Below are 22,168 nucleotides of genomic sequence, written 5' to 3' on the forward strand. Positions count from 1 at the left end.
ACGGCGCCGGAACCCGGGGAGCCGACGAGTGGGACCCGCCTCCTGGGGCGCCATGTTGGAAGAGGGCAGGTTGGGGCGGAGCAGAGCTAGAGACCGCGTGCTAGGACTGGCGACTGCCCCGTAGCCGGCGGAGTTGAATGCATCCAGAAAACCGAGAAAGATACCGATCGATGGCTGGCGCCTGCCAGTAAGACAATTTAAGGCTTAATCTTGCTTAGTGTGGCTTCAGAAAAGACGGTGCAAGACCGGCGGGCAGTTCCAGCTTGTCAAATTGTGTGCCTTTTAATATCCGTGGGGTTTGTGCACCAAATCAGCAAGAGACAGGCAAGACCTTTCTTTAAAAAATTAGCAACTTTTTCTACCCCTTCTTCCAAGAAACAGTTCCAAAATACCACTATTCTTCTCCCACGTTAGCAAAGTGCATGGATTTGTCAGGGAGGTCCTTTACCCCAATGAGTGACCTGCAGTACCAAACAATCCCCTGCTCAAAAGCAATAGTAAAGAAACTCCGTGAAGAGCTTAACTGCCTGGGGACAGCTGTATTTCTGGCATCATAATATCTTATTCAACCGTTGCAAAAATATCCCGTCTGTTCCATATATTTTCAACTAAATCGCAGTGTTTATGCAGTCATGATAGCAGGGCAGTAGCTGTAAACCTTGGTTATTTTTAAATGCCTTGTTACCTCACATTTTAAAGTGCATAATCCTGTTGATCTATGGTGCCTATACAAAAATTGCCTACAAATGACAATATGTAGGTAGGTCCTTTATGTGTAATTAATTTGTGCTATTATCTCTACCTTTTGGAGCTGATTATGCATAAACGTGATGCGTGGGTGTGGGGTGTCCACTTTCCCCAGAACTAACAGATCTGTGATTAATATAAGAGGAGGAAAAATTAAATGTTGATAATTTTTAATATAATACCCAAACTTGTTGCATAATTTCCACTGCCTGGGCTTTTTTCCTGATGCATTCAAAAGGCCATTGTAGGAGAAAAAAATGATCATCTTTTAGTTACAATTCCTTAATAACTTAGGTAGAAACCCATTCAGTGAAATTCCCCCAGGTACTGTAGGACCTGCCCCTTCCTACCTGTTCTTCAGGGCTGAAAAATACACTATTCACTCATTTCCCCACGTATTTCTTAAATTTAAAGTTTATTTCTATTATTTGAGAAAAGTTATTACAAAGCTAGAGACTTTCTATTTACCTATCATTTGTTAAAATATCTTTTTTTAAAGTTCATAATACCATAGGAGAAAACAACTCCTTTCGCCTAATTTATATATGTATTCTGAAGATACACACACACACACACACACACACACACACAAATGGCAGAGCCACATTTTTCCCAAAATTTACAGAGCAAATATAATCACATCTCAGGTTTCATAGCCTTTATATACCATGAAATCTTAGAGTTGATGATTTGAGTGAAGATTTCACAGAAAATTCTTAACGCTCCCAAAATATCTCTTTATCAAGTAGAATAAGTCCATATACTTGTCCGTATTGGGTTTCATGATCTAAATTGGTGAGGAAGACTAACCAGGTCTCTTCCACAAATAGAGTAAGTACCACTGCCTAAATTAAAGGTATATATGTATATGATCGTAAAGCCTTTGCACATAATATTATTCTTTTTAACGGTGAATATAAATGTAAATCAATAAGTCACTCAAGTACTGACTTAGGTAGTTTGGTAGCCATAAAGCACTTTGAATGTAGTAAAAGCTCTATGCTTGTCTTTGTCCTACTTGAAGGCTGTTACAGTTTGGATCTGAAATGTCCTGCATGTGTTCAGGTCTTGGGTGCCAGTCAGTGATGCTGCTAGGGAATGGGAAAGTCTAATGAGGGGTTCAGAGGAAGTTAGGTCATTGGAGGCATAGTGTAAGATCTACTGGACCCGGGAGCCTTCTTCCCCCTTGTCAGCCATGAGAAAAACAACTTTCCTTCTGCCTCTTTCCACATATTCCCTGACGTGTTGCTCTGCTTAACCACGGGCCCAGAGACTATGTGGCCAACTGATGATGGCCTAAAACCTGTGAACCAGTCAACCAGCATAGCATCTCCTCTTCCTTATAAGTTGTTTATCATTGACAACTAAAACAAAGAACTTGCTTCTCAATGAAGATAATAGAAAATTTCTTTCTAAACAAACTAGTCTGATGAAAGAAACACAAAAATGAATAAGCATATCAGAAGGTGGTAAAAGCTGGGAGAAATGAACCAAGAGGGAACATGGAAACACTACATTCCAATGCGTTAGCACTAAGGGAGATGACAATGGCCCTGGGGAATCCTGATACTCGTGACCTTAACTGAAAAGAAGGCATTTCTGAAAATTAGGTGTGTGGTAGTTTGAATAAAAATGGCCCCCATGGCTCATAGGGAGTGCACTATTGGAAGGTCTGGCCTTGTTGAAGGAAGTGTGTCACTGCGGGTGAGCATTAGAGTTCCAGAAGCCCAAGCCAGGCCCAGTGTGGCTATCCCTTCTTGCTGTCTGCCCATCCCGATGTAGAACTTTCCGCTCATTTCCAGCACCAAGTCTGCCTGTATGCTGCCATGCTTCTTGCTGTGACAATAGTAAATTAAACTTCTGAGCCTGTAAGCCAGTCCAAATTAAATGTGTTCATTTGTGAGTTGCCATGGTCATGGTGTCTCTTCACAGCAGTGGAAACCCTAACCAAGACAAGTCTCTACTGGTTTTTATTTATTTTCTTTAAAATTTATTTATTTATTTATTTAAAATTTCCACCTCCTCCCATCCTCCCATTTCCCCCCTCTCCCCACTCCCTGTCCTCCTCGCTCTCCAGTCCTAAGAGAAGTCAGGGTGCCCTGCCTTGTGGGAAGTCCAAGGCCCTCCCCCATACTAGTTTTTAATATTTTTGTGTTAATTGTGACAACACAGAGTTTGACATGTGAAACAGTAATACTAGAATCCGCTAGACTCGTTCTTTTATTTTACCTTATCATTTCATTGTCATCATCTTCACCACCACACTACCACCATCATCATCATCAGAGCCTGGGATTGTGCGTGCCAAGAGTGCATGCATGATACCACTGAGCTACATACCTCGCAGCCTTACGCTTTTAAAACAGAACAAATATTTTGATTGAGTTGTCTAGTATTACTGTTTCACTTCTGTGCATTACTTAAGTTTGACTTTACAATAGCACTTCCCATAGCGTGAGAAAATAGAAGACAACTTTTTGAAATGTTTTAAAAGGATACTGCAACAGGATTCCAATCTCTTATTTTTCAGAATACATAATTTATTATACCTGACACATGTCAAACTCTGTTGATGTTCTTATACGACAGAGCCACATAACTCCCATTAAAGAGTTCTTTTCTTAATGTCACTAAAGGCGAAGGCAACCTGCCTTTGCAGTTTTCAATTACAGACTCATTCAGATTACAGCATTCATTCTATAACAGGTGCCGCAAACAAAAGTTACCAGCACATGCTTCCCAGCCTGTTGAGTGCCGAAGCTGTCTTTTTCAGCCTGACTTCTTTACGTAGACTCAAAACTGCTAGATTTTGATGACAAGTAAAGCTACTAAAATTGATCTTCAGCTTCGTCCATGTTGAGTATTTGTTGGGTGCATGAATGACTGTCAATTTTCAAATGACATTGAAAGTCATTGACACTCTGGGGCTAGAGAGATGGCTCAGTGGTTAGGAGCACAGAGATCTTTCAAAGGTTCTAGGTTAAATTTCTGCTACCCACATGGTGGCTCACAGTTCCAGGGAATCTGAGGCCCTCTTTTGGCCTCTGTGAGCACCAGGCATGCTTGTGGTACGAAGACATATATGTAGGCAAAATACTACAAAGAAAATAAAAATACATAAATATTTTTTAAGTTAGCGATACTACTTAGGTGTGTGTTTGTGCGTTTTATTTAAGATTGAATGTGGAACCTTACATATTTAAAGCAAATGCTCTTACACTGAGCTAACCAAGATTTATATTCAGACTTCCAAATTCTTGATTACTTCATGTTATAAATTTAGAAATTGAAAAACATAAAGTTTGTCATGGCATTGGTGGTATAGCGATAAACATAGCTGCCTTCCAAGAAAATAAAATTTTGTTCTTCATCTCTTAGTAGTGACTGTAATACAATGTGTAAGAAAGGCTTTCAAAATAATCTACTCTCATAAATTATTTTCATATAATTCTTAAACATCTAACATTTTAAAAATAGAAATGGTCACTCTTATTAAATGTGATTTTGTGCTTCTGTATGCTTGGGAAGCATTCATTATTTTGTATGTTTTTATTCTTTAGGGTTTCCATAGACACCTTTTAGGTGGGGTTTAAATTATGTACTAATATGGAAATAAAGCAAAATGAATCACTTCATGGCTGGCCAGTTCGGCATTCTGTTCCCAGGCAGATTGTTATACAAAATTACTGATATGTTCTAGCAGAAGCAGTAAAGGTTATGTCAAATAGCTGCTAAAAACCCATACCACATGTGTTAATGATGTTACCTTAACATGCCAGCTTCCCGGGCTGCATAATTGTTTCTTCCAACCCATAAATTTTTGAGTAACAACAAAATTATTGTGATTTTTCTTACTGAATAATTCATACATTACAAAGCATGTATGTAACAAGGCTCATGAATCACAAAAGCATGTGATGACCATATATCTAATGACATATCTCTTTTCATAAGATGAATCCAAATAGATTTATGTATTTAGGTTAACTAAAAAGTACTGAGTTTATAAGGTTCATAATTCTATCACCCAGAACCGCGAGGAACTCCAAACCTTCTTTCACGAAGTCCAGTTCCTGTGGTTCTCTTTTCAAAATGGCAAGCTTTTGTCTGTTGAAACCCCGTAGTATAAACTACTTTTCATGAAGTTTCACAGCTTTTAAATTGGGACTATAAATATCTCTGAAGATAAATTGGTGATACAATGGGATGGTACAGTGTTCACAAACTGTATTTAAGATGATATGAGTGCAGCTAGGATGGCTTTGTGTGATCCTACATGAAACCTTGCGCCAAGATTCCTTATCCAGCTGATAATCCTTATCCAGCAGTGAGGACCCCAATAACGGATGCTTCATCTACTGCTTCTTCACACACTTCATGTGGATCTTGCTTTAAATACTCTCCAACAAAAGAGATCTTTTTTTTAATGATATGAAAAAAATGGTCCCAGGTGAGATTTCATCTACTTAATTAAAACTAAATATCCTAGCTAAAGTTTTGAAAATTCAAAGTCTGTAATATACAAAATGTATTAAATTAACCACAATTTATTTTAAAATCTAATCTCAATGTATTTATTATTTGACAATGTCATACATATGTACATTGTATCTTGATTATATCTCCCTACTTTCTCCTTCCTCTCCCCTTCCTCTCAGTCCTCCCACCAAGTCCCCTTCCATCTTCCTGTCCTATTTTATTTTTGTTTATAACTTACAGAATCTAAGTGCTTCCTACAAGAACATGCAGAGGGACTATCCCCTGGAGCATGGGCAACCTACTAGGAGCCATACACTGGAAGAACATAGACTCTCCTTTTTCCAACAGCCATTAATCACCCATAGCGCCTCAGCTAGGGGTGGGATCTTGTGAGCCCCTCTCCAATCCATGCGGCAATAGTTTTGCTTGGATGAATAATTCTAACACAGTATCTATGCTAAGTTTTTATGTAGAAGTTTTCAGTTCTCTAGGACTACAAAGAAGCAAAATTGCTGTAGAATGTGATCTTTAAAAATAACTAATTTGACACTTGCTGCAAATATTTGCACCAATTTTGCATTCACACCTGTGATGTCCTTGCATCCTGACATTTTGTGAGACCACATCTTACTGAAAACAAGCCAGGAGTAGAGAGATGGCTCCACAGTCAAGAGGACATACTTCTCTTCTACAGGACCTGATTGGGTTCCCAGGATTGAAATTAGAGGGCTCATAACTGCCTGTAACTCCAATAGAGGGGCATGACACTCTCTTCTGGCTTTTGAGGGTACCTACAACACTGTAGTTTAGAGACACATACACAAAAATTAAATAAAAAAATGTTTGTTTCTTCTAATTGTATTCATATTCTCAATTAGCAGGAAAGATCTCTAAGCAGTAGCTGAATGGCCAAGGGTTAGTGGAAACTATCTTAATGACAGTTTTATTAGAAGAAGAAGAAGAAGGAGAAGGAGGAGGAGGAGGAGGAGGAGGAGGAGGAGGAGGAGGAGGAGGAGGAGGAGGAGAAGAAGAAGAAGAAGAAGAAGAAGAAGAAGAAGAAGAAGAAGAAGAAGAAGAAGAAGAAGAAGAAGAAGACGACGAAGAAGAAGAAGAATGTCTGACCTGTAATTTGCATTAGAACAGTAACTTGCAGACTGTGGACACTCCCAGTGACACTTCTTACTGTTAAGGAAAGCTCGGGTGAATTTGTCAAGCACATAAAATAATATGAAAGTAAAATATAGTAATTAAGATTTGTGTTCTATTGATTGTATAGCTTAAGTAATTTTTCATTACTAACATAAGATTTAATAAGTATAAGTAGTTAAAGATTCTGACTTGGCACTAGTCATTAGCATGTAATTGAACTAGTGAAAAAGATCAGTTAAAGCTGTGTTGATTACTACCTTATCTTTGAAAGGCAATTAAAGGCCTCAATCATTGCAACAAGATTTGATTGTGCAGCCTTTATTGGACATTGATCTTTCAGCAAAGTGCAGTTACATTTTCCATTAATTTACAGTAACATAGTTTAACTCTGATACCCTAGACTGTTGACCCAGGTGAGATGTAATGCTAAGTACTTGTTTAGGTTAAGATGCTCCCAAACGTCATTACCTCATTACTGTCTCAATGCTGTGTGCTGAATATAGGAGATACCTGATCTGCTAGCATTAGGGTAAGGTTTCTGTTATCTGCATTAACTTTCAAGTGAAGTGAAATGAAGATCCTTGTCTTTGATGTCATCCCACACACTTAGACATCATTACTCTTTAATAGACCTAAAAGGCATTTTATGAAGATTTGTAGATGTGCTGTATCTGTGGTTCTGGGTGAACGTAAATATAAATGACATGAGATAAAATGTTCTAACAATACACATGGGTTTAAATTTTTAAAATTTTTATTACTGATGTGTGGGGGTCAGAGGACAGCTTTATGGAATTGGTTTTCTCCTTCCACCTTTATATGGGTTCTGGGGATTGAACTCAGGTCACCAGGCTTTGCAGGGCAAGTGTCTTTATCTATTGAACTATCTCACTAGCCCTCCATATGACTTTTTAATAATTAAAAAGTATTTCGATTTTTATTGGTGTCAACAATGAGCAGAACATTATGTTAGTAGTCAAATATGTGACAAAAGAAATAAAAAATAGTGTTATGAGGACATCAGCACTGAGAAAGTGGGGACTTTTATAGTTTTCTTAAGATTTATTTTTATTTTACCTGTACAAGTGTCTTATGCAGCACTCATGAAGGCCAGAATAGGGTATCTGATTTCCTGGAACTGGAGTTACTGATGATCGTTAGTCTTCATGTGGGTTCTGGGAATCAAACCTGGGTCCTCTGGAAGACCACTAAGTGCTCTTAACCCCAAAGCCATCCCTCTAGCCCCAGAGCTATTTATTGTTTTCTTTTAATATCAGAAATATCTTTCATACTCCCAAGTATGTTGATGTCTCTTAAGGCAGCAATTCACAGTTTACATAAAAACTAAGAACTTTACCTAGAAATTTCTTCTAGCATTTCATAATTGATATGTGTAGAAATGAGAAGAGAGTAAGGTGTGCCAAACATTACATCTTCACTAAATGTTATGCCTGGGTTAATATGTCTTTATTGTTGCTGTATTATATCTATCTATCTATCTATCTATCTATCTATCTATCTATCTATCTACCTATCTATCCTATCATCGATCTAGTTTGTAGGCTCTGGAGAAATGCTTCCACAGTTAAGAATGTTTATTGCTCTTTCAAAGGACATGAATTTGGTTCCTGGCACCCATTTAGGTGAATCATAATTACCTGTGTCTCCAGCTCCAGGGGATTTGACACCTTTTCTGGCCTCTGTGGGAACCTGCATACATGTCATACACACACGCACACGTGCGCGCACACACACAGACATACAGAGTTTTATTTGTATATAATGAAGTTTTGTGTGTGTATATATAAACTTTATATATATACTACATACATGTGTGTATATGTGTATATATAATGTAGAAAGACAGAGAATGTTAGCATAGTAGCCCCATCCTTTTCCCCTTCCCCTCCCTCTTTTGAGTATCTTCTCCCATTAATTCCCTTTAATGCCCTAGACAATTTCACTTCATTTATATATCCATGATTCATGTTACCATATAAAGTCTAGAAACCATAAATGAGAGAATGTATATGTCTGATAATGGCTTCAGTTAATGATCATCCAGTTGCATCCATGTTCCTGAAAATGACGCAATTGTATTCTTTGTCACAAGACTGGATACTGTTAAATATAAACTGCATTAGGGAACTGCAGGTAGGAAATCTTGGCCTATGGTTTTATAAATCAAGAAGGGTAGGGTCCATTTGATTTCTCTTTGCTGCATTACCGCGCTAGCGCGGGCTGGAACCAAGAGTCTCGGCGGAGGGTGTCCAGGTTGAATGAATTCACAGAGCACGAGGTTGAGGTGGAACAGCTTCTTTATTGTTCTGCTGGGGCTAACTTTTATACCATGGCACCAAATGGGGAGGGGGCTGCGAAGGGACTGTCACCTGACCCCAGCAGGGATCAAGGAATGATCACGTGCACTCAAACTTCCTTTCCCAACTCCAGGAGCAGAGGGAAGTTATTATGTTTTCTTTGCAGATAAGCACCTCAAATGGGGGCAGGGATATGTAACTTAAGGCTACAATTCCCACACTGCATTAGGTTAGTGGGTGTGGGCAAATATGCACTCACTGCCTTCAGTTTCTCTCCCTCTTTCCTTCTCACCTTACTTTTGAAATCCTTCTATTGGTGAAACCCTTTATAAATAAAAGGCAGAAAAATGTGTTAGAAAAACAGACTTTTAATTGGGACAAAAGTAAAATGCGTGCTAAAAAGGATAATCATGATACATCCTTTTAAAAAACCTTTTATTTTACAAAACAAATTGTGTGTGTGTGTGTGTGTGTGTGTGACTCTGTGTTACACACGTGTCCATGTGTGAATGTCAGAGGGCTGCTCCATGGAGCTGGTTCTGTTCTTCCATCCTTACATGCTTTCCTGGGATCAAACTCAGGCTGCCAGGTTTGCATGGCAAGTGCTTTTACCTGGCAAGACATCTTCCCAGAGTCATGATACATCTTCAGGTGGAAAGGTCCCTTGTTCTTCTCAGTTTACAGGTAGAAAAAATGCCTTAAGGCAAAAGACAACATTGAAGCCAAAAATAGACTCAATCTCCTGGCTTCTTAGATTTACACTCTAATCCTTCTGGGCTACAATGTTTTTCTACAATAGGCAACATTCAAGAAAAGAAAATAAAGAAGGAAGGAATAAAAAAGAAAAAAGGAGGGAGGGAAGAAAGAAAGAGGAAGAAAGGAAGGAAAGAAGGAAGGAAGGATGGAAGGAAGAAAAAACAAAAAATGAAAATGTTTATTGTTTCTTAGGAAGCAAGTTTCATAACAAAAGATTCATTACAAGGTTTATAAATCCAATGAATTATATTTTATTTTTTGAGCTCTGGCCCTAGCCATCACTGGTTCATCCTTCACTGCGATTAACTTCACGTGAGCAAGAGGTCTATTGATTTCCATGTAATACAAGAAAATATTACATTTGCTTAATTGTTACACAGCAAACACACCAGACAAGAAATCAAGGCTCTATTTAATGCAGCAGCAGCAGCAGAGAATTACAGAGATCAATAGGGTAGTTTGTCAAAGATGTTCTCCTAGGAGACTTACCTATCGCCATGCGGACAAGAAGTCACACTGACTACAGTTATCGAAAAACAGGTAAGCAGAGTCAGCAGTACAGATTATCAGAAATCAAACAGGCCAGTGTGAAAAGAGGTACAACTGGATTGAAAAGCTGTATTTACGGTCTGGTAATTAAAAACTATTTTATCAACCTTGTGTTGAGACCAAACCTTTACGGCATGTATTGACATGATCAGCAGCAGTGAATGAGCAGTATTTGACTTAAAACTTATGAGCTATAGTTATTTAACACTGTCCTTACAGAGGAAATCAGTTCTAGCCTTCTTTGCAAAATGCTAATAGTTGTTTTTATTATTAATGAAGCTTAATGCAACACCATCTTCTTTGGGCAAGCCATTCATTTAACTAGTGTCAAGCATATTTTCTGGACTAAATACACTGGCATAAGTACTTCTTTGATTAAAGTGTTACTTAGAATTGTGTTTAGACGAGTAAACAATCATATATTAGTACAGTTCCTTATCTGTAGCACATTGGAAATGACTACATTTGAGGGGCCATTTGTATGACTTTGTTATCCTGATGGCTTCACTTAGGAAGTTCACTCTCTATTAACTTGCTGGAAATAACATCCAAATGTTGGTTAGGTGAAACTGTGTAAATTGTTTTCCTACAAAAATGTGTAAACACTGCACTACCAGCAACACATTAACATAAAATGCTATATAATATGTTGTAATTACGAAGTGATCATAAATCTTAAATACCCATTGGCTTAGAAATTAAATAGTCCTACTTAGTTCTCCCTAAATTACTCCAAATTTCGGAAATTTACCATTCGTCTGGGTATTTTGTGACTATCTCCAAGGATAAATTTTTTTTAATGACTTTGCTTTCAACAACGCAATTAGTTTAATAAAATTCTAATGCAAAAGTGCTATCAGGTTTTAAAAATTTCAGCGCACTCCCAGTGGTCAGTAGATCTGTGGATAGATGCCATTTCAGTTCAATGTTTTTATAGACAGCTGGCAAACTCATTCTTTCTGGGGCTTTCTAGACCTTAACTTTCTTATAGGTTTGTAGTATATCATTTTTTAACTTATTACTAATGAGTATCAATTTCATTCACCTTGTTGCGTTTACACTGACAAGAGCTATAACTACATTAAGTACTATGGAATTGCCTTTGTTGTTGTTAGGGTTTCATGCTGCCCAGGCTGATGCTGAAAATGCCCTACAGCTGAATGAATTGACTTCCTGGCCTTCCTGCCTATACTTCCCCAGTGCTGGGATCACAGGAGTACAACTGCTCTTCATTCCGACCACTCAGTCCAGATAAATAGTATAAACGCTTAAAAAACAAACAAACAAACAAAAATCACTACCAAGCAAAATCTTAACACCTGGATGCTTACACTTCAGTCGCAATCAGACTCTTACCTATTTTGACCCGTCAATGACACCATATCATCTCCACTAAGTATTCACCATCATTTCCTTTTCCACCACACTATATTTCCCCATTTCCACCACGATTTTCTCCTTTTGTGAAGATAGCTGTGTTTTTTCTTCAGAGTTAATTTAAACGGCTAATATCCAGCCTTAGAATCTGTGTTCCTTCACTCATTTTTACCTGTAGTTTAATCTTGTTCTTAGGGAAACAGGAGTAAAGTCGCATGTGTTTGTAGTTTCCATTAGCTAGACGATACAAAATACGTAATAATGTAGAAAAAGCTTCCCTCTAGGGAATGGTGATTCACCTTAAATCACACACACACACCATAGAAAGACAAAGGTGTTTGCCGGCATTTTATTTTAAAGAATCAAAAATAAATATTTCACACACACATGCTTGGAACAAATTCATTGACATTTGTATTTTCCAATACACATTTTCAATACATGGCACCTTCATCTTCTTTATTTAGAAAATAGATTGTTATTGGTCCGTAACTGGTATGAACAGTCTCTGTGACTCTGGCAAATAACCAGGAGCCAAGTCCATATAATAAAGTTGGAATACCTAGAAAATAAATGAATATGTTACATGAGAAGAGCAGTACCTATTAATCATGTACTAACATGTCATGTTACTGATCATGTAAACAGTCTTCAGCAGTATTGACATAAAGTTATAGACACAGAAATATGACTAGATGCTCACTATGATTACTGAAGAGCTGGACTTTATCTCTGTGGGACATAGTGGCAATTATGTGAGCCTAGATTTTTAAAACCATAGATGAGACTGATATAAACTTTAATGCAGAGCACTTGCTTAATTCATTATCTTCAATTAATTATGAAGTAATTTTATATTCTCACAAATAAGCAGAAAAGAGTATTCATTAATTTGGTTGTAAATGTCCCTATTTGCTTGAAGCTAAATTTACTAGGTCCACTTTGTTGTTCTGTAAATTAGATAGGAATACTGATGGATAAAGAAATTTTTGTTCAACTAAGAAGCTGGTCAAACAATTATTTTCAAAATCTAAAGCAAAATATAACTTTTAGGAATATTTTAGTGTACCTGGCACGACAAAGAACACTCTCATTATTTTGTAATTGGTTGAAAACAATCTTGTTTCACCTTATCTACATGGTTTCTAAAATTCTCTCTCTTTCAAGATTGCCATTAATAAGGTTTCCCTGTTTTATTTGAGATTAACTGTTGCATGTAATATATCAAACTGAACATATACTACCCAGAAATATGGATTCATATGCATATGATGCTATGCTAAATGCAAAACAGTCTTCCAGAATTCTTAACTTTTAAGGCACTTATTTAAAATCAATGACTATTAACATATTAAAAACACACTGCATATATATGTGTGTGTGTGTATAAAAACCACAGGCACACAGATCAAAAACAAATATTGTAGGCTCTACACAAGTATTAATTTTATTGCTTCCATGTGGGAAATGGACAGAAAGAAGCAATTCAAAATGATAACTGCTCATTTGGAAAATCTCTTTCTAGTTAATAGAGAAACCAACACACATTCAACACTGATCGTACTGCTGATTTTTCTTCCTTTCCTGCAGAAATAGCCTCACTGTGTTATGCTCCCTTTGGACCTGTTTTGGAGTACTCTGTCCTCTGTTAGCTCTGGCGAACAGGAGACTTCACCAGCTGGCAATGAGACGGTGGGCTGAAGAGACAGGGGTCTCTTGTTCAGGTCCTTCTCTGCTTTTAGGAACATACCAGGTTACAATTTGTAATTTATCACCACAGAATCCCCTGGCGCTCCCAGAGAACTTTCTACAGTATACTTCTGTCTTTGCCCTCATTGTGCCCCAAAGAATCTCAAATGTTTCAAGGGGCAAAAACAAATCCTCAAAAACTACAATAATAAAGCTATTTGCAAATCATTCATCCAAAAAGATAAAAAGAAACAGAAAATCAAGCGGTATGTGGTGGGAAGGCAGGCTAATAAGGTAAGGCAAATGTAAAAGAGGAATGTGTGGTACAGGTTGAAATAATAAAAAAAAATGAATTCCAACATGACACTACCACTCCAAAATCTGAAAACCAATGGGATGAGGAATTTAAAAGGGCCTTTGAAGCAATCATTAGTTTTCTATACATACTGAGAGTAAGTAGACACAAGGTACCTTCCAAACCAACACTAAGGGTGGAGTGTAAGGAATGGTAGTGACCCTGAGAGTTATTTTTTATGGTGTTTATCACAGCTTTAAGTTAAATACTACTTTAAAATGTATACTTTTGAAAACAAATCACACAAATAAATGTCCCCCATTAATAAAGAACTAATTATTACTAGTTAATAATAAGCCCATGAAGAAACCATTATCAGTCATGCTTACTGACAGGAGTCAGAGTTGATAAGGGAGTCAGAAATTCTCTGTTGGAATGAATTGAGTTTTCTGTATTTTTTTTCCACCCTAGAATGCAGAGAATAATGCAATAACAAGGAAGATTGGTTGCCTCTATACTTTACAGATTAAAAAAATTATATGTGTCAAAATCAAAATCTTTAAGATTCTATGAAAAAATTTCAGACTACCAGAGACAGAGAACATCAAAATGAACTTCAAAACAGTTCTTTGTATTAATAATTCATTTTGAGTTAACTGAACGGTAGGTAAACTATTGTCGAATTAGGCACTAAGAACAACTAGAACTTTGTAGTAAGGCTTCTATTACTCATTTATTCCAAGTGTAAGTTGCTTTTCTTAAATCTTAATTTATTTCCCAGCAGGATACTTAGGCTGATAAACCATCAGCAAAATGTTGGTTCTGTGGAAGGGAAGGTGGGGAGGAAAGGGAAAATGAGTAAATAGAAATCCTTATTTACAAAACAGAAAATGAATTATTCTGATTACTACTCATTTAGAAGGGAGGACGAGGAATAAAATCGTTTGTATTCTTATTACTGACTAAGGACTTGATGATCCAGAGGGGCAAACTGTACATCACAGACTAGGATCCTATTACTTAATTTACATTTCCCTTAGTTGAGACAAAAAAAAAATGCAAAATAAGTATTACTACACTGGTAAAAAGCCCAGAAAAACATTTCAGAGTAAGTCAATTGTACTGAAGCACGCAGGAACAGGGTCTCTCTTGGCTGCACTTCGAACTCTTCTTCCCATTCAAAGCTGCATTTTTTTAAGAATTTCTAGAAGCCCCCAGACTATTAAATTGCTCTTCCCCATTAAAAGACAAACAAAAATCACCCCCACATCTGTTGGTTTTTAGGAAGGATTTTATTTTTCTATGTGGGACTGTGAATTTTTTTCTTCTTTTGGTGTCTTAATGACTGACACCTGAAAGAGAGCCCGTAATCATGACTGGTATCTTAAAGGAAATGGGACATTTAAATACAGGACTCGGTCTATTCAGTTACCCTGTCCCTCGGCCTTACAGCTTTCCTAACTACCACTCCATACTTGGAAAAGAAGGATTCCTACTGATCCTGAAAGTGCTAACCACAAACTCATTTTCACAACTAGTTAGCACTCCAGTTCTCCCACATACTTCCAGGCTCAAGTTTCTAAATCATCTCATAGCAACTTTACACTAACCTCAGAAGTAGGGGCCATAGCTCTGTGTAGTCCGTCAGCCAAGTAAAGAGACATTTTAAAAGAATTATATATATTGTTGTATAATCTCCTTCCTAGATTAAGCCCAGGGCAGTGCCAGTGGGACAAAAATCCCATTGGTGACATATGAGTTATAAGCAACAGTGACCGTGCTTATTTAATTTAATGAACTATTGGATTATATATAATACTAGAACAGCTGAACAGTTTAGTGTAATTTTGGATAAAAAAATAAAAACTATTTGGGTTATACTGATTCGGCTTCCTTGTGTAGAGTTTGAGTGACTGAAATCGAAATCGAAATTAATTTTTTAGTAGCTATTAATAGGCCCGAAACATCTCGAGGGCTTGTATTTTTCCCTAATCTATAAAATGCTATCACATCTACGATCCATGATATTGACCTGCTGCTACACCAAAAGAACATGGACATCTACCGGGAGGAGACACAGCCAGAATTAGATTGCCAGGAACACAAGTTCTGAGGAGGCAGCCTCTCTCAAATGCCTTTTTAAATCTAGCGCCCGAGAAAACTATGATGCCTGGAGAGAACCTACTGCTCTTAGCAAAACACACTCGCTGAGATTTCACATAAAGAAGACAAAGAAACTTTAAAAGTCCGTCCAGTTTTGTCCTCCAAAGGCTCCCAGTGACGAGCGCGGGAAAGACTCCTGCTCAGCAACTTCAGGGCCACTGTCCAAGTGGGGGCGTTTCCTGACTCTCTTCTCGCTGCCTAAGGCAGGGTCCTCCTGCATGGACAGTGGCAGGGGCACGACCTCAGGGGTGATGCAGGCAGCCCGCCGGGCCCGAGCAGCGTGCCTGGGGACCAGCAACCGCCCGCCGGGCCGGAGGAGTGCCCGGGTCAGGCGAGGGCACCGCCACTCACCCAGATTGATGACCTTGAGAGCCGTGAAGAAGCGGTTCTGCGGGGCCAGGTCCTGCCAAGGCGCTTTGGAGCAGTGGTACTTGATGAAGGGGAAGCAGCCGGTGCGCAGGACGTGGTAGTTGGCGCCCGCCACGGGCCAGTTGAAGTGCGACAGGCCAAACTGGTCGTTGTGGACCGCGCTGTAGGGCACGCAGAAGGAGGTCCAGTGCGGCAGGCGCCGCTGCAGCAGGTGCTGCGTCAGCACCTCCGAGGCGCGGGGTTTCGGGCTGGAGGCGGCGCCCACTGCCCAGGGCCTGCACAGCAGCAGCCGCAGCGCGGCCTCGTGGGCCCTCCGCAGGGCCTCCATGCCCGGGCCAGGCCGAGGACCAGGCCCCGGACCCCTGGGGACGCGCGCTTGGGGGGCGGGGCCGCCTGGAGCGCGTGCGCACGCGCACACCCCCTCACCACGCTCGGCTAGGGCAGGGAACGCCCAGAGGGCGGCGCGCCGGGGAGAGCGCCCTGGGGTCTGGGCTGCGGCGCGTGCGCACAGTGGCTCGCGGCCTCTGGCGGACTAGAGGGCGGAGCGAGGGCACAAATCTGGAAAACTGTCACCCGTGGCCTCAGGTATCGTTTGTAACCCTGGAGCAGGGGAAATGCACACGTTAAATAGCCAACCTGAGCGACTGACAGGATTCAGGCGCTGGACTCCAGGGAAATCCTCAGGGATGCTGAGGAGCTGGAGGTGTGCTCAGGAAAGTGAGCCAACAAGGCCTGTGTTTGCCTGACCTTGACATCTGGTGACCTCGGAAGCGCGTGTTTGCCGGACGTCCTCACAGTCGGGTTCACAGTCCAGCCTGAATCCTAGATAGTGCAAGATTAAAAAGGGTCCCAAGGCAGGTGTGGTAATCACAGACCTGAAAGGCTGAGGTGTGAGGATGAGGAGTTGGAGGCCAGCCTGGGCTACACAGAGGAGCGCCTGTCTCAAAACAAAGAAGCACAAATATTACTTCTCAACAAACCTGAAAAGAAGAAAGGAGCCTTCCTCATTCAGTGTCCTGAAGCCCAGAGACACCTGGGTGAATACCAGGACAGGATATGACAGTCACCAACCTACATAATCCAATTACTCACTTTTTTTTTTTTTGGAGACTGAGTTTCTCTGTAGCTTTGGGACTAGCTTTGTAGAACAGGTTGGCCTCGAACTCGCGGAGATCTGTCTGCCTCTGCCTCTGCCTCTGCCTCCTGAGTACTGGGGTTAAAGGCTTTCACCGCCACCGCCCTGCTTCAATTACTTTTATCTCTTACTGTAAGGAAAGCATTTCTCAAGCTTTATAGCATCTTGAGGTACCTTACATACCACCATTTTTCTGAAGTATATTAGCTCATATTTGTTCTTAACTTATGTGGAGAGAACACATAAATAGGATGAGGTGTCTGGAAAGCATCGTATGCAAATGGGATGTGTGTAGGAATCATATAACAATTATTATTTGCTGAAAATTCAAAAGAAATTTTCTTTTAGTCTTCATTTTTTGAGTTAGTCAACAATGAGTTCATTCTACAAATATGTCAAATATTTAGGAGGCCTTATAGTTATGCAAATAGTTTGAACTTTATAAGATTCCTTGTTAGATAACAATTTTTTTTTTCAGAAGAAAATTTAGGCAGAGGCATGATGTGTTTAACTTTGGAGAAGAATGGCTAGAATTGTTAGAAGGAGGTGGGGAAATGTTGCAGTACCATCATCTTCAAAGTCAAGTTTTAGAAACAGTAGAGCCCCTTTTCAGACAAAATCTTCACAGAATTCCAATATATAAAGTAAATTACAAGCACAATGTATTTATTTCTTTAGAAATAAATAAATTTATTTATACATTTTAAAATAGTTATTTAATAGGCAAACTGGCACCACATCAAAATCAAGGATGGTCTGTTGTTTTGTTTTGAGTGGAGAAGGGATTTATAAGAAGTAAGTCAGGTAGATAAAATAATAAACGTGGGGTTTGCAGAACCAGACTCAGAAAGCAGCAAAGAATGGAGGGAGCCTGGCCAGTGAAGACTTGGTAAGGGCAAACCAAAAACTGTCGTAATGCAGATACCTGGCCAGTGAAGACTTGGTAAGGGAAAACCAAAAACTGTCGTAACGAGGATGCCTGGCCAGCCCCACTCTCACTGCACCTTCAACTCTGGTTTGTTTTCATTATGGGACAGTAACAATTACAGCTGCCAATTTTTTCTTGCATCTTCTGCTTTGGCTGAAAACTATTCAGAAAAATCCTTATCTTTCCAGAGAAACCAATTTTTTTAAAAAGTGGATTTTTAATGATTCACCTTAAGCATGAGTACAGGCTTCATATATATATATATATATATATATATATATATATATATGTTAACTTTGGACATTATAGACTCTTTGATGATATAAAAAATCAGTTAAAAATGAAATTGAATAAAACATGTACTGAGATCGTGGGATGCAGCATGTCTGAGAAACTCTAGGTTCTGTGCATATGAGATTTATAAAAAAAAAAAAAAAACAACCAAACTACTGATATGGTTAGTCAGGTATTACATAGATTCACTGATTTTTGTCATTATGCAGGCTTTGAAAAGACTAGTGAACAGGCTGGGCAGAAGTGGCACACACCTTTAATCCCAGCACTTGGAAGGCAGATGCAGGCCGATTTCTGTGAGTTCGAGGCCAGCCTGCTCTACAAGAGCTAGTTTCCAGGACAGGCTCCAAAGCTACAGAGAAATCTTGTCTTCCAAAAACAAAAAACAAAACAAAAAATAGCTGGTGAACAGAAGGACTAATATTGGACACTGCTGTGTTGGGTAAAAACCTCATAACAGATGAAAAGTTTCCTTGGGGCAGGCTGTTTGACTCTCCCCTCTTTTCTACTCTAATGTAAAAAAGTTCTTCCAATGAAAGTAGATAGGTGAGCCATTCTCCATTTTAGAATGTTTTACAGACCAGAAGAAATATGTCAACAAACACTGTGTCACCTCACTAATATGCCAAAACTTGGGAGTCTTCTAATCATGCAAATAATTTGTCACATGTATGTATATTGAATGCTCTCCTAAATATTAAAATTCTCTCCTAAAAATCATTAAGGAAAACACAGTCCCATAGAAAGATAGAGAACTGGACATATCATAAATGAAGACATCCTGGTGTGCAATAAATGTGTAAAATGTGCATAATTTCAATCATTGTTTGAGAAGTGGACATTAAAGTCACAATATGATAGCATCACATACCCTTTAGAAGGACCAGAGTCAAAAAGACAGAAAATTCAAAGGGTTGAGAATATGGAGAAAGCTTTTCCAAAGTAGAGCGGTTGGATTTTTTTTAAAGACTTACTTATTTATATTCTATTTGGGTATTTTTGTCTGCCTGGGTGTCTGTGTACCATGTTCATGCCTTGTGCTGGTAAAAGCCAGGAGAGAGCATCAGATCTGTTGGGACTGGAATTGCTGCTGATTGGGAATCACTATGTAAGTGCTAGGAACTGAACCCTGGTCCTCTGGAAGAGCAGCCAGTGCTCTTAACCCTGAGTCATCTCTGCAGCCCCTGATTGGAACTTTTACGTGCCCCCAGTCCCTTCCCGTGTGTATGTGTGATAGTCTTGTTATATTTCCCAGGCTGACCTTCAACTCGCTGTGCTCTCACCTCAGCCTCATATGCATGACTTACGACACAGACCTTGTACTACTCCTTGGTCTATACCCATATTGTTTTATTCGAGCTACCATAACAAAAAATGTCATTCGTTGTGTGATTTTAAACAACAGAAATTTTTTTCTAACCAGGGCATGCAAGGTATTGACCAGTTCTGGTCCTCTGAGAGTTTCCTTCCTAGCACAGTATCCTCACATAGTGACCCTACTCTTGATAACCCCTCTCAGATTTCAACTCTACTGACATTTTTAACAATAGCACCTCTTCTCAGGCCCTGTTTCCAAGTGTAGTCACACTAGGCTTCACCATATGAGTGTGGATGTATGTGGAGGGAAACACATTTAGTCTATAGCAACACCTAACATAAATCATGCCTGTATGTTCTCCAAAGCACATGGACTAGAATATTTACAGCATCACTGTTCATATTTGTAATATTTGATCTATGAATTACACATATCAACTGTATGTCCATGATTTTATATCTAACTGTGTTTTCAGTTGTGTGGGGCTTATTCAGCACCACTTGCATGCTAAGCAACCGCTCTAGTACTGAGCTAAGTACTCAGCCCTCATTGTTAGTGTTTATTAGGGATCTAGAGAAAGAATATCTCTTTATGTGTGTGCATATTTATTTTCATGTTGTTATTGTAGGGTCTTTTTGTTTGTTTGCTTTTTTGTTTGTGCTTTGAAACATGGTCTCAGTGTGTAACCCAGGCTGACCTCAACCTTAGCAGCTGCTGCCACCTCAAGCTTTCAAGTAGCAGGAACTATAGGTGTGCCTCATCACACCCAACTTTCATGTTTTTACAATCTTAGAGTGAGGTCCTGATTGCTCATGTAAAGTAATCCTCATTACCTGACTTAAAAGGTTCAGTTTATCTGAGGTTTCAAATATTTTCTGGGAATCTTGGGAGGTATCATCTGTAGATAGGCAGATAGATGTATTGTAATAATGTGATTTAAAACAAAGCAGAATCAGGATGTAGATTTTAATTCACTTACATTCTCACAGGAAACTTTAAGAAAATCATATTGCACGCATATGTCAGCATGGTAGTAAAAGATAGAAGACATAAAAAATGGGGATTAAATGTTTGTTTAAGATTTAATTTAAAATTTCCTGTTTGGGGCTTAATGGCTTTTGGTTCAAGGAAAGAAGAGTAAGGAGATGATTTTGTCCAATTCTTACTCCAGCATATTTAGATGTAATCACAGGTAACCAAAATAATTTTAGACCCAGGCTTCTTCAGCACCCATCTCTGCTTAATGGTTCAATGCCCTCTAAGTCAAGATCAGCACTAAAGTAGATTTAGGTACCCCTTACTGTAATGGTCTGTCCTATCCCTTTAAGAGACAAGCCAAACCCACTCCTCTCCCGTGCTGAGGCAAGCTGATCTTCAGCTTCCAATCTGAGTCCCTTCCTTTCCTAGAGGCAGCTTCTGTCTCTCCCTTCTCCCCACTTCTCCCCTTCTCCTCTCTCTCTCTCTCTCTCTCTCTCTCTCTCTGTCTCTCTGTCTCTCTGCTCTTCTCCCTTCTCCCCTTCCCTTCCATAACCCACTAAATAAATACCCAACTTCACTCTGAATGGCATGCCTATCTGTCTCGGTCTCTCACCTGCCACATGAGTTTCTACCTGGGACCCGGCTGCCTTTGTGGCCTGCCATGGTCTTGGAACCCGCTACTGGCTGCCTGCCACCACTCAGGGACCTGTGATGTGGTCTCATGGCCCACTGCCCATTGCCGCCACTTGGGGACCTGGCAGCATTTTACTGAAACCATTACACCTACAGCTGAAAGAATGTTCATTAATTGTTCCATTCTCATCAGTAACAAACACTGCTTACTGCTCCATCCTGTACTATTGCCTCATCTTGCCAATATATAGGATAATATATATGGGCTTTATGCAATATTCATGAAAGAAGTTTCTAGGAAAAGAAAGGAAAGTTATATTCCCTTTTTAAAAACATAATTTATTTTTATTTTGTGTCTGTTAGTGTTTGCCTGCATGTATGTCTGTGTGAGGGTGTCAGAAGCCTGGAACTGGAGTTACAGACAGGTGCAAGTTACCATGTGGGTTCTGGGACTTGAACCATTTAACCACTGAGATTTCCTTCCAGCCCTAGAGTGTTGTATTCTTATCCAGATCTTCTTGAGTCTTCTGCTGAACTCATTGGTGTTCTGAAAGCTCCTAGGAATTGACTGATTGTTGGGGCTGCTCTTGTAAAGTGTGACACTAAGAATTACTCTGGCAAAGTAGTGAATCTGATGACTTTATCCTCGAACACCTTGTATCTAAACACTCTCTGTTAGTGTCTCCTTCACTGTGAGAGAATATGTATGTGATTTCTAAACCTTTGTGGCCCTGGTACCTAGTACAGCATTGGCATATTGTAAGCGCTATTCTTGAATAAGTGGGGATGGATGAAAGTGAATACAATTAATGTATTTAAGTGTATTAAGTGGAGAAAGGAACTTATACTACATAGGAACAATGGTTTTAATCTAATTTAGTTAAAATGTTAATTTGGGTGGTTGGCAAAATTAAACTGCAAAATAGGTATGAAATGTATCCAAGATCATCTATCAAAATCAAGTATAAAAACTCTGCCTCTGGCTACAAGT

The 22,168-nt window shown here is 39.3% G+C and overlaps 1 protein-coding gene and 1 long non-coding RNA gene across 4 annotated transcripts; one reads left to right on the forward strand and one right to left on the reverse strand.

The window, feature by feature from the left end:
- Window positions 1–8: 8 nt before the first annotated feature.
- LOC146894564 (uncharacterized) lies at window positions 9–6,677 on the forward strand. Its single transcript, XR_015001756.2, has 2 exons — window positions 9–187; window positions 6,105–6,677. It is a non-coding gene; the product is annotated as an uncharacterized LOC146894564 (long non-coding RNA).
- A 5,033-nt stretch (window positions 6,678–11,710) lies between these two features.
- C4H15orf61 (chromosome 4 C15orf61 homolog) lies at window positions 11,711–16,295 on the reverse strand. Of its 3 annotated transcripts, XM_085689213.2 has the most exons (3): window positions 15,874–16,295; window positions 13,749–13,826; window positions 11,711–11,937 (listed from the first exon to the last, which is right to left on the reverse strand). In XM_085689213.2, exons 1-3 carry the CDS (start codon window positions 16,217–16,219, stop codon window positions 11,810–11,812), a joined length of 552 nt encoding a protein of 183 aa, XP_085545339.1. In that variant the 5' UTR covers window positions 16,220–16,295; the 3' UTR covers window positions 11,711–11,809. The 3 variants fall into 3 exon arrangements, with proteins under 3 accessions (XP_085545339.1, XP_085545337.1, XP_048280223.2); XM_085689211.2 differs by having other exon boundaries at window positions 11,711–15,736; window positions 15,874–16,294; XM_048424266.3 differs by lacking the exon at window positions 13,749–13,826 and having other exon boundaries at window positions 15,874–16,287.
- Between the last annotated feature and the right edge of the window lie 5,873 nt (window positions 16,296–22,168).

Source organism: Myodes glareolus, chromosome 4 (assembly GCF_982192425.1).
Source record: "Myodes glareolus chromosome 4, mMyoGla1.1, whole genome shotgun sequence".
Classification (NCBI taxonomy): Eukaryota; Metazoa; Chordata; class Mammalia; order Rodentia; family Cricetidae; genus Myodes; species Myodes glareolus.

Excerpts from the sequence above, each read along its gene's own strand:
- C4H15orf61 (XM_085689213.2), bottom strand. The coding sequence starts at position 16,219 with ATGGAGGCCCTGCGGAGGGCCCACGAGGCCGCGCTGCGGCTGCTGCTG. Across the intron at positions 13,827-15,873 it reads TCTCAAGGTCATCAATCTGG|GGTGGAAAAAAAATACAGAA; the intron begins GTGAGTGGCGGT and ends TCTGCATTCTAG. Across the intron at positions 11,938-13,748 it reads ATCAACTCTGACTCCTGTCA|GTATTCCAACTTTATTATAT; the intron begins GTAAGCATGACT and ends TTTATTTTCTAG.